Genomic DNA, 13,397 nt, shown 5'->3' on the forward strand with positions numbered 1-13,397 from the left:
ACGCAGGAATACTGCAGATATCTGATATATCAATGAAACTTGATAAAACAAACAAACAGAAATACGTATTAAATCCATTTAAAGCCATTACTCTGACGCATCTGAAAATAAGCTTTGCATTTCTACTTGCCCCAACATACGTGACAAATGTTAACTTGGAAATTTGTTTTTGCCAACATTTTTGAATATTTGACTTTCAAAGAGAAAATAAAAAACGCTCGAAATTTATTTAGTGATGCAACTGATATTTTTTTAAATACTTATATTTTTTGCTTTAATAAATTTATTTAAAAAAAGGAATTTGCACTGTGTAAAATCGATGATTTTCATACCATAACAAGTGCTGTTTGGGAACGCTTCAAGCTGTAATGTTTGGCATATGGCGGAACATTTTTTAACATAATTTTGGCGCAAAAAGGATAAATATTCAAACTGCTTCGAAGGGCGAGAATGGTGAAAAAAGCTGTTTGAAATGGTTATTCAAAATCTTTTTCATCGTTTTTTTTCAAATTTTTATAGCTTATTTTTTCAACTCCAAAAAATACACCATCTGAAGCTAATCAGTAGCTGGAAGCGCTCATAATACAGAATTTTAGGAATATACTAAAAAACTGTCTCGATTCACGCTTTTGATCGATTTTCAAAATTCTTTCTCCATAAAGTACAATATGCAATTAATTCCAATATGCGAATCTTTTTCTTTCAATTAGAAATTTATGTAACTCGAGCTGGGTAAATCAGCCTACCTTCTTCAAGCAGTGGCGGACAATATTGGAAAAGATGGGGGAGCCCCATGTAAGTTTAAGATAAAGAGCTTTTCAAAGAAGGAACCACATTTTAAAAGAGGGCTTTTTTAGCGTACGGATATTTGGCATAACTCGAAAATAGATATGACAAATGTTTTTATGAAAGTTCAAAACTTCCCACTTTGCGTAAAAAAGGTGGAAAATTCATAAATTTTGACATTATTTAAGTCATTATGAAGCTTTAAAAACAGAGTAAATAAATAATATATACCATCTTTGAATTGCAATTCGGAACTCCAGCTGCTGCTCTCATTTCAAAGTTGTTGGATCTGAACAATGATGAGGTTTGATTTAAAATAATGCTTACAAAAATCTAAATTTGAATAAATTTTTACAAATTACCTTTATTTTTGGAAGGTGTAGCAAAGCACACCGGGTCAGCTAGTATTAAATAAAAATAGAAAATGAATATAAATATTCATTATCACCAGGTCCTTCGAGCCGCTTTTTCTCTGAAAACAGCTCTATTAGGACGCGCAAGATATGTTCTTCGGGTTTGAATCTTCTCTCGACCATCACTCTGGGACGGGATAAACGACCCAAACCAAACCCTGACTGGCGGATGACTTTAGGGAACGAGGTGCAAACAACCATTAGGGGAAGAGGGGGCATAATGCCCACGTTAAGAAGAAAGCCTTGTTTTAGAGTACATTTGAAAAGATTAACTATAATTTTCGATTGTGTTTGGAAGTTTGGTTTATTTTTTGTCTAAATCTGATAGATAGAATAACTGGAAGGTCAAAAAAGGCCACAAATTTAATGAAGTTTAAAGAGTAGGTTTAAAAGTGGATTTCAAATTCAGTAGGGGCATAATGCGCATATGTGTGTACCCAATCGCGCCGTTTAACGTTTAGTAAGTGTTTATTGATCCAAGTGCCTCCGAAAGTGTTTCCCAGGTAAAAACACTTCTATTCTACTTCACAGATGGAAAAATGTATTGCTACGCGCAGTGCTGCCAGATATACTGAAATTCTTGTGAATAGTTAATTAAATCTATATTAAATTTAGGAATTTTAAATATTTTCGTTTATATTCAAGTTATATTTTCCAAAACAACTTATAAATATCTTTAAAATTGTTGTTATGAAACTGCATATAAATTTAAACAAATATGAAACATGCTGAAAGATAAACGGACATGGCGCGTTTTGCCCTACCTAGACATGTTTATTAAAAATTGTTCAAAATAACAGGAAAAATAATTGAATAAGGAAATTTTTCGTTTTGTGATGATTTTCAAGACCAATGTTCATCATTGTAACAGATGTCAGGTAATTTTTTTTGGCGATAGATGCCGTAATTCCTTACGAAAGTCAAGGCACAAATTGCAAGGAATATGGCTTGAAAAGTATTTTTAGATTTTTGCAGGGATTTATTGCATATTTGATGCTAATTTTTTGTACAAAAGGTTCTCCTGTTAATTAGAAGGGAATAGCGTACCTAATTCTTAAAATAAGTGTATATCTAGCTAGATATCGCAGTGGGGCGTTTTGCCCACACTGGGCATTATACCCCCAGTTCCCCTAAACCATCAGCGGAGCCAAAGTTGCACAAATAATTCTCCACGACAGAAAAGTTCAAAAAAAGGTTTGAGGGAGGTGCAAAACCGTAGTAAGGCGAACGGGAAAACACAAAAAACTTCCTTCAAAAACGTCTTTCTGCACTTTGCAACTCTCGACTCCCGATGCAAAGAATATAACAGGCGGATTCATTATGATTGTGATTTATTTCCCCCGACGAGTTGGTGGACTGTCATCGCCCTGTTCGGATGGACGAGGACGACGGCGAATAGCAAAAGAAGCATCCGAGCGTGATTCTTCGAGGCGAAAAAATAATCACCCTCGTCGCATCCCTCGGCGTTCGGCTAAAGATCGGGCTAAAGTTTGATCGTCATCAGCCCGAGCCCCACAATGTCCGTCTTTGTTAGGGCAGACCGAGCGAAATCGGTCATCCCATCAAGTTGGCCATGGCTGAGGTCATGGCCGTAGGAACGGGGGGGGTTTTGGGGGTTAAACACCCCCCATGAGGATCCAAAACATGTGAAGCACAATGTTTTTCTCTTAACTCAAAATTTAAAATTGCTAATCAAATTTTGATGAACTACTAAAGTGAATCTAGAGTAACAATCTCAACTCAGAACTACGGCCAAAACCTCAAAATCTTATCACAGATTCACAATTCTACTACAGATTTTCCAAAATTTTCTCACTTATTGATAGATATTTGAAGACTTTATTCGAATAACGCTATCAACAGTAATTCACAAAATTTCATGCATTTTGGGTAGAGTGCTTAGTCTCGAATATCGAATTTTCAATAAGATTAGACTCACTAGGGTTGCCTGATTGCCTGGATTTAACCCGTATGTTTTTTCTTTATTTGCAAAATCAAAGAAAAATTAAATTGCCTGATTAAATTTATGTAATTTGTGTCCAAAACTATTTGTTTTAGAAGTTTATCCGAATTAACTGGCTGATGTTTTCGATGAAAAAAAATCAACTTTACGAGGATTTTTTTCTTCTTGATTTTAATTGAAGAATTCCTCAATTTGCCTTGATATTGACCAGATTTTGAGTTGAAATTTTTTAAATTGAATGCCCGGATTTGGCAAAGGTTTTTAAATAAAATTTCCCGGATTTGCCTTGCTCGGATATGTTTGCAAAAATGTTTAGTTTCCTTAGATTTGAATCATTCCAAATATTCTGATTCCAATTTTTTTAAATCTAAATTTGTTGTCTATGAGTGGTTTGTGGAATCTGTATTCAGTTTAATATATGTACTTGATTTTCAGTTTGGTTCATCATTGGAACAAAATCCTGATACGAGTCTTGGTTTTGCATTTAAAACTAAAAAAATATTCATTTTCTATGCTCAAAACTCGCCATTCCGGAATATTAAAAATAAATATTTAAAATAAGAAACCATTTTTAGAACTTAGATTTGAAATTTTAACCCCTTACTCTTATGCAGAATTGAAACTTTAAAAAGTTCCATAATGGTCATCCAGAATTAAAATACCACAGTTTCATCATTCCATTCCGATTCACTAGTTGAATTACACATAAATAATAGTAGAAAAAAATCATATAGAGAATCAAAAATTCCAAATTCAAATACAAAATTTCGAGTGATGAATTCTGTCTGTTCTGTTATTGATTATTGGGAATTTTTATTAGGAATTTAGATTCAGAAATCGATTTCAAACAAGAAATCCAAATTTGTTATTCAATTTCAAAATGTAAAATTCAAATTCGGAATTGAAATTCAAAATACCCCAAAAAAAAACACAAAAAGGTGAGAACCACTATTATAAAATACGATCTGCATTCATTTTCGAAATTGCGTTCTATGAAAAATCTGAATTTCAATTTTTATTTTTGTTTTTACAGGATTTTCAAAATGAAATAAATTATTAATTTTAATTTATTGTTGATAAAATAACTTAATCTTCAGGTTCAGGAAAAATCTGCTGGAAATATATTTTACTGGTTTGTTGTTTAACATTATTAAAATTGTTGAGAGAACATCTGATTTGAACCCCAAACAAATTTTTCGTTCAAATGGAGCATTCAAGATCCCTCATTTATTTTTTGAAGTTTAAAAAAACTGAAAACAAGACCTATATTCGAAAGCAATGATTTTAAATGAAGAATTTATAATTAAAAAAAAAAAACTCGAATAATCAGATACCCTTAGAATCACTTTTTTTAGTATTCTTTATGAATGTATTTTTCAAAAAAAAAAATGTTATAGGAAAAATTTTGTCATTAAAACCCCCCCCCATGAGGCAGTTCTTCCTACGGCCCTGGCTGAGGTGATGTGGTTAGAGAAACGAACGAATAAAAAAAAACTTTGAAATGAATGAATACTGAAAACAGTTTCCAACTGGGTTGCTGAGATGCTGAGAAATGCATGTGTAAAAGTGCATTTGCAAATCATTTGAATAAATAATAGAATAAAGTTTACCGGAGCCAAATCCATTAGCTTTCGGTTTCGATTCCGACAATGGCTTTCACCAGTGAGTAGTGGCCATTCCCCGGGATCTGTCTGGTTTGGGAAGATGGATACCTATTCTTGTTCAATCTTTCGGAAGATTTTCTTCGCAGTTGGAGAGACTGACAGGGTGGTGAACTTTCATTCCTGCTCTGATGGGTTTTACCTTTCAATGTGTTACAGCTTTGACATTTCTTATTAAATTTTTAATAAACGATGAATACTATACAATTGTTCTCTCCTAGACAAAGTCGGTATCATCTTCTAGCTTTGTTTTCGTATTTAAGCCCTCGTCCGAAGTAAGTTTAAAGTTAAATCTTGCAATACACACGAACGAACGTACCCGAATAGCACAACATAAATCAAAAATTCCATAATTGAATTCCATTCGTGTCTCTTTTCATCCCACCTGACCCTTTGTCTTTCTTTGTCTCTTTTCACAGGAGTTGTTTAGTTGGGCCACAGCTGGAGATAAAAATCTGTACACTAGGAACTGTGATAAACCGTATTGCATATCCCGCTGACTACTGCCACCTGGAGGGGGCCGGCCGACAATCACAACCGATGCCAATCCGATGGATGGCATGGGAAAGCGTCCTGATGGTAAGTGACCAACAACACATCGTATCCCATCACATCAGATTCTCGGGGAAGGCGGGAAGCTCTGGGATGAAACCTCACCTCATGTATGTTTGTGAGAGTGTTTGTGTGTATGTGTCGAAAGCATGCTGGCTGGTGTTGCTACGGACCAGGCACCTGTCTCCACCAGACTCCTTCCTTTTCAATTGCAGCTAGCTTTAGAAGGCGCACGGAGGGAAAATTTTAAAAGTACAAAAAAAAACTGTTTCTTCAACCTTCATCGAAATCTACAGATGACACAAATAAAGCCCATATAGACAAAAACAATCCGTACTCAGTTATGTGTCTCTATGTAAAACGTGTCGATAACAATCCATTTATTCCCGCTACTTAAGACTCAGGTGTTTTTGCGTTAGTTTTTACTCAAAGCTCAGAATTGGATGGTTTACAATTATCGAAAAAAAAATCTATCATCAGAACCCTAGGGTAGGTAACAATCAACCATAAAAAATAGGCTTTTCCCTCCGTGTGTACCCTCAGCGAATCGGGCAAACCCGATTCGCCACAGCACGACACAGATTACGTGCGGGAGTGCGTTTGTACTAATTAATTGAATTTTCACCACATAGACACACAAACACACCCACGACGCCAGTCAGTGATGCCTGAATGGACGGCGGACGTAACGCGCACTTCAAAAACCCGAAACCCTTCTCACCTTCTTACGCTGTCCACCTCTCTTATCTCTCTTTCTCTTTGCAGGGTAAATTTACATCAAAGTCTGACGTGTGGGCGTTCGCCGTGACGCTCTGGGAAATTCTCACCTTCGCCCGGGAGCAGCCGTTCGAGAATCTGAGCGACGAGAAGGTGATCGAAAACATCGGCCATATGTATCAGGACAGCAAGAAACACGTAAGGATTTTAATTTGATTTTAATTATATAGGATCACAATAGGCGCTGACTTTCGATGGCTGGAGCAGATTTTGGAGGTTTCTGGATTTTAGCTTCCCTGGGAAATGGAGAAGAAGGTGGAAGGCGCAGCAAATTTTAACCACAGCAGGCCACCTTCGTTCGGCTCCAAGAATTTCCAACCTATGAATGCCGCCCGCTTAGAGTTTATTGAATTTTATCAATGATGACACCGCCGCCGACTGAGCGGTTATTAGCTTCTTACTTTACAAACCATGTGTATGCAAGTCCTGCCTAGTTAAGAGTTAATATCACGGAGGGACTGACTTCAAGCAATAGTCTTGAGCTGAGAAAGTGACACCCGGCGCGATCCGGGTAAAACCAATTAATTATTCAATCATTCATACGGAAAGTGCACATCACGGCAAATGGCCATTTCCGATTGGGTCACCCGCCTAAGGGGGTGATGACACGGAAGCCAAAAGCCACAAATGTCGCTCACCATTCGCTCTTCTACGTCGTTATAATTTGCATACGTGATGATGATGCTGTTGTTGTTGTTGGTTAGTTGTTTTCCTATTGTTGTGATATTAGCCCCCTCAAAGACGGTCATTTTCGTGAGTTTGAGAAGAGGGGTTTACCATTCAGTTAAGGGTAAGAGGGTTAGTTGAAGGATACAGGCAACCGTTTTGTGGAGTATTTCTGGAATCGGCTTAAAATCTCCTTCTCCCCTACAAAATCATATGCCTCATTATTGGTGTGTTGAGAAGCATGAAGGGATGGACATATCTATCGTAACATTTCATAAGGGCGAAACTAGCAGTTAGCTCGAAACGAGAAAAACGCGTTTGAAATTTCGGAACATCTAATCAAATCCTATTTAAAAAATCGACCACAATTACTTTTTCTATCGACGCACCCTGAAAGCCCTGGAAAAAACTTCCTTATCAGACCTTGATTGGATTGAAAAGTTGACTTGTTTTGGAATATTTTCGCAACTTCAGATTTTCAAAATACAAACACAGAATTTTTGACAAATTTCCAAAGATAGCAGTTGTTCGAACTTTTTATTATATTGCAATTTCTAGAACTAGATTTTAAGTATATAAACGCCAGATTTTGGCAAAAAAAATTATATTCTTCAAAATGGAAATTTCATACCGATTCTAGTGTTGCAAAAACATAAGCGCTGCAATACTTTACACAAATAGGAAAACAAAACCTTTATCACTTTTATCGTAATATTTCATCTTGTACAATTTTGAATTGATATTGTTTTGGATTGCGAGCATAATCTGTAAAGGTTTGTAAATGTTTTTAAAATCTGTATGAATTTCCAAAAATCTGTAATCTGTTCGAATCGTTTACTTTTTCCGGAACGTGCAGTCAAAGGATTTTATTGTACGGCTGACTTTTACCTACTTAAAGACACGTTAGAAATTCTGTTTGTAACAAAGAAAGAATCAGAACAGTTTCAATCATTGCAATTGGCTGCACAATTTGTGTGATCTTTGACGTATATTCTCCCTTTATCTCAGTCCCCCGGTTAGGCCGATGACATAGTGAATACGATGCGATGCGATGCGGTGAATGCGATTCAATGCGGTGAACCACATTTGATGAAAATGTATGTGAATCGCTTAAACCTGACATACTCAACGCGGCGAAGCAGATGTCAATTTGTTCCGCCGCTCGAGTTCGCGTAGGCTGCGTCCGTAAATTTTCCGCTGATTCGCATCGCATCGCACTCACTATGTCATCGGCCTTAGAATCGGCGTTGCGCGCTGCATGCTACATAAACAAATCTTTTTGCACCTCTGGTTAAGATCTTCTGGCACGAAGCCAATATCATTTAATATGTTTTACATAAATGACTTACGAACACACATACATATATAGGATCTCAGTGAAACTTCACGTTTTTTTTGGAGAGATCTCATCTTTCAAAGATATGATGGCTAGCATCTTAAAAATGCTAAAACCACCAGCTCACAAAAAGGGTACTATGTATGTCGTGACCGAGATTCGATCTCATGAACGCTGGCTTAGAAGACTTGAACGCTATCCTCTAGGCCACGGTCGGTGGCCGCTTTTTCTAAATTATATGAACTACTCTTTAACATCCTTTGCTTAATCCTTCCAGAGGATCTTGGACTGCCAGAAGCATTCCTCTTCCTACTACTTCTGTCTATCCATGTTGTTTGCGGTAATTAAAGGTCTTAGTTGTAAGCTTTGTTAGTCTTTCGAAAGAGGTCTCAGCTATTTTGTTCGTAGGTAGTTTATCAAATGCAGTGAGTGTTTCTGGAGGTTGAACAATTCCTCAGGAAGGCGAGATCATTAACCAGAAGGCGAGAGGCACGCAGCCATCTTTACCATTTCTACTACTCACGTCCAGAGACCATAAGCTACCTGAGCGAGTCGGAACAATAAAATAAAAATTCGTTACAAAACCAGGAGCCGAAATATTTGGACATCAGGTAGAACCCGCCATTTTGCTCTCGCCTCGCGCCTTTTCTTGCCTCGTCTAATCTGGTTGTTTCGCCTCTTCGCCTCGCTCAGGTAGCTTACGAACTCTGGTGGTGAGTAGTGGAACTAGTTGTGATGGCTGCGTGCTTTTCGTCTTCCGATTAACGGTCTCGCCTTCCAGAGGAACAGTTCAACCCCCAAAAATATTCACTGCATATGATAAACGTATTCGCGAATGTTGTTTCGGCCTTCATAATGCATCCTGAGAAACAGCTTCGGAGCTTCCTCCCAATTGCTTCTGGTGCTCTGCTGTTGTGCAGACCGCCTTTAAGCCTAATAGTGGCATGATCGCACATTGGAAGACTCCTTCATTGGAGTTATTCCTTTTGCGCTACCTCGCTAAGGTTATTAACCTTTAAGCACTGAGGTATCCAGCTTCTACTGAATCAATCTGCAACTTAAAGTTAATATCATAAATAGGTCCTTCTGACTTCCTGGTTTTCGCCCTAGTCGATCAGCTTGGGACCCTATCATCAGCTGTGGTTCCTTCGGCCTCTTTATGTTTCCTCGATAGACTCTTCAGGTTTTTACCCATACCCTTCCAAAGGCAGCAGACAATGACAGCCAACTCTGTCACCGTTTCACCAAACTACACTAACCGATCAGAAACGACACCAATCATGGCATGCAGATAATCGCAAATAATTGGCGTTAACAAGGCGTGCAACCGTTGGATAAGTCCTTTTCGCGCAACCAAATTGCATATGCTTACAAGAAAAAATAAATTAGGCATTCATGCGTATCCCATCAGAAGACAAAGGAGGATACAAACAACCACTGCACTTCCCTTGCTGCTCGGGTGAAGGCAAATATAAATTTGAATGAATCGATCGAGCGCTGTGCTTGTGTTGGTAAGCCGGTATAGTTTAATTCTTGATTGGCCGTCATTTACTCGAGAGCTCGAGTGTTTGTGCCAAAATGCTGGCAGTGCAAGTTTTATCTCATTTTTGGCATATAGTAAGCTCCCATTGGCATTGTTGAAGAGTTTTATGAGTGTACCAAATGCATCACAAAATGTCGTCATCGAAAAAAAGAAGGAGGCTTATCATTCTCTTAGTGAAATCACATACGTACAAGGTAACCCTCGAAACTTATGTAACAATCCAACGACCTTTTTGATCTTATTTTTGTTTTTTGGCTAGACCACCAGATGTCTCCAAACACACCAAAAAGAACTGTCATAACAAAATGGAGAAAAAAACAATAAAGTTTCAGTCAGTTTTGAGCAGGCCGTATGAGCTAGTTGCTGTTGAAGTTTTGTAACACATTCGTTATATTGCATTATAAAAAAATATCTTAAAACTCACTAGCAAGCTCCTTCAAACTTGCTAGAAATAGTTAAATTTCGAACAATATTATGCAAAACTAATACGTGAGAGTACTGGCTATGATATGCCTAGAATCAGAACTGCCGGATGAGACAGATCATCAAGAATGTTCCTATTAGACAAATTAGTCCTCTGATTTCGAATACTGTTAAAAAGTACGAACATCTGTTCCAATGCTGTAAGTTGATTTGACCGCCGCAGAAGCGCAAAGTAAAGAAAGTTATTTTTTTCTTGTTAAACGTTACTCTTATTGCAATAATAATCTAGGAATCAACTGAAGAAGTCCATTTTACCGAGGCATTAGTGTGATTATTCGAAAGTTCGAAAACGTTTTCGCCTTTCTGAAAACTGGGCACTTTAAAGTTGATTTGTAACTTTTGAACTGCGCAATAGATAGCACTGTTTCAAGTCAATTTTTAACGTATTTTTTCGATGATAGAATTTGAAACTTTTAACACTTTTCTGAAGATTTTTTGTTTGAGCTTGTACGTCTGTTCTCTGTGGTTAAACATCTGTAAAATTTAAAGCTTAGTTCATCTAGACATAGGACACTTTCGCTTGCTGTAAACGAAGTTTCAAGTGATTGGATATGCTAAATTTTGACCTGTCGAGAGGACAATGCTGTATATTTTTTTTTTTCAAAATTTAAAACAAACGCATTTCCGAAATATCCAAGATGCAGGAGAAGAAAACAAAAATAATTATGCACAGTTTCTTTCAAAATCCATCATAATGCAATCCAAAAATGATAAAATCGTTGTTTATACTAATAATTCCTCTTCCCGAGTGGTGAAAAAGTATGCAAACACTGTCAAGAAAGTCCACAAAGTTCAAACCAAGTGTTGCAGGAGCAGCACATGATCAAAAACTACGGTTAAAGATCATCAGGGAAGTCAAAACTTATACCAGAGTTTTAAATAATGAATAAGCGAAAAACCAAAAAAAAAACTTCAAACAACAAATTTTTGCAAGTTCCAGAGTTTGAAGTTGTTAAGCCAGTGCCAAGCCAATGCGACGGATGAGTTTTAAGGACGACAAAACTTGTGAAAAATCAAAATACAAAAAAACTAAATTTTCGATACGAAAACATTATTAGTTTACGATATTTTTAAAAAACTCAAAAGAGTTGTCTTTTTTGATAACTTCGTAAGCTACGATCTTTACTAATCGATATTACTTTTAAATTTATCTAATAATAATTCCACTATGTTTTGTCAAATTTTTAAGGCTGAAATTCCAGTGAAAACATGCTTTAGTGGCTTAAAAACAATTTAATCTTGTTGAATTTGAAACAGCAAAATCCAACAAATTGTCCCCAGGAAGAATCAAACAGGAAGTATTGGTAAAAAAAGTAGTGTAAATTGAGGAAGAAGGAAGCAGTCACCTAAAATACCGATAAGTGATAAAATCCTATCAATAACATAACTGAAAAGGTGTGTGCCGGGTTATTCCAAGAATAAAATATCAATATTTCTTGAAAAAAATGATAAATATAATTTTAAAAGTTTATATTACCTATATTATTTATTAAAATTATCAGATTACCTTCATTTCCTCCTTAGAAAATTCTACGATCAAACGACAGGTATCAAAGATACGCGCCTTCATAACTGTTCCATTTCTAAATGAACTAAGCTTTAGCAGTGCAAGATTATATATTATGAACTTTTCGCTTTTGACCGCGAAGATGTTGATCTACCGCTCAAAGTCCTTGCAGTCCAGGCACGAAATATGCATAAACGCTTCTGTCCTCACATATGAACTTTAGGGTTGTGAAGAGTGTATTGGACAAAAATTTCATTATCGAATTTTTAAAACGTCCATATACATTTTGTGGATTGGCCTCAAAACATACCCGTGCAAAATTTCAGTTTGATCGGACTTTATTCAGGAGTGACTCAAAGCGCTCAAAGCTCCGATTTCTGACTCTCATAAATCACCTAATAAGGACCATAGAAAATAGGATAATCCAAAATTTTGATTTTGATGCCAAATTGTTTGAAAATCCATAAAGCATCAAAATCTGGTGTGATCTAATTTTTTTTTTTTTTGCAGAAATGGATTTTCTGGGGCATTTTGGAAAAGTTCCAGAAAGTCGATTTTTGGGGAAAAAAAATTGTATCGAGAAAACGGTAGATCTCGACGTTTCTTGCATTTTTAAATCATTTGACATCAAATCAAAAAAAAAAAATCTTTTTCATATCGTCCCCCCCTTATGTGATTTTTAAGTCCAAGAAGTCTCAGGATGTATATTTTTTATAAAAAAAAGTTTTGGAGATAGCACCAAATATCGAAATTTTATTCATTTTTTAGTCATTAGGCATCCAAATTAAAATTTCGATTTATCCGTTTTTCTTTCCTCTCCCCTTTAGGAAAATTTTGAGGTCTCAGGTTCGATTGAGCTGGAATCAAGCTGAAGTCGGTTTTTGGGCAAATCTACAAAATGTACATATAACTCAGTTCTCGAAATTCGATATGACCCATTTGGCTACCACCCTAATCTACAATTCAAAAAGCATAGAATAAAAATAAGTTTATATTGGAACTTGCACTTTGAAATAGTCGGACCAAATAAATAATTAATGGGATTTTGACATTGCACTGGCATTTAAAGTTGGAACCCAAGAGTAAGCATTCAACACAGTTGTACCGGATAAATTTTTCAACAAATTCCTGCCAACTGAAACGATACAAAATCGCAAATGCCATAAAAGTGATAAAATGACTATAATCGTTTGAAAAAAAAATTAAAAAACTTACATTTGTATTACAAAGTATTGTAAAAATCCAAATCAGACATGTTATGCCCAAATTGCTTCAAATTTTGAATGTTCAATTCAAATTGAAGTTTCTCAAATATCTACAGAAAAAGGTAGGACTGGAGATGTGGACAATTCGGTGGATTGATGTTTTTCTCGACGAATTGGATGTTATTGTCTGAAAGCCACTGTAGTACAGGCTTGGCGTAATATGCAGATGCCAAATACAGCCAGAAGAGAGGAGGATACTTGGGCTTTTTATAGAGGGACAGCAATATTTTTTTCAAGCATGGATCTTTGTAAACTTGAGCATTTATTGTACCTAGTATGAATAAAATACTTGACCGCAGACCACAGGTACAAATAGCTTGTCATACTAGAAACTTCTGTCCAAATTTTTCTATCGCAATCGTGCAGTCGGCATTATCCACCTCCTCGTCCGTTGATTTCCTGTAGAATTATGGCCTGGGAAGCATTCTTGAATCATGTTAGACGA

The 13,397-nt window shown here is 36.4% G+C and overlaps 1 protein-coding gene across 1 annotated transcript in view; it reads left to right on the forward strand.

The window, feature by feature from the left end:
* The window catches only part of LOC129746288 (discoidin domain-containing receptor 2), a 903,668-nt gene that overhangs the window by 859,942 nt on the left and 30,329 nt on the right, over positions 1-13,397 (forward strand). Inside the window, exons 15-16 of the mRNA XM_055739885.1 lie at positions 5,243-5,402; positions 6,141-6,290. Coding sequence (XP_055595860.1) covers positions 5,243-5,402; positions 6,141-6,290 — 310 coding nt within the window. The remainder of the gene's footprint in view (positions 1-5,242; positions 5,403-6,140; positions 6,291-13,397) is intronic.

This window comes from Uranotaenia lowii, chromosome 2 (assembly GCF_029784155.1).
Source record: "Uranotaenia lowii strain MFRU-FL chromosome 2, ASM2978415v1, whole genome shotgun sequence".
Lineage (NCBI taxonomy): Eukaryota > Metazoa > Arthropoda > Insecta > Diptera > Culicidae > Uranotaenia > Uranotaenia lowii.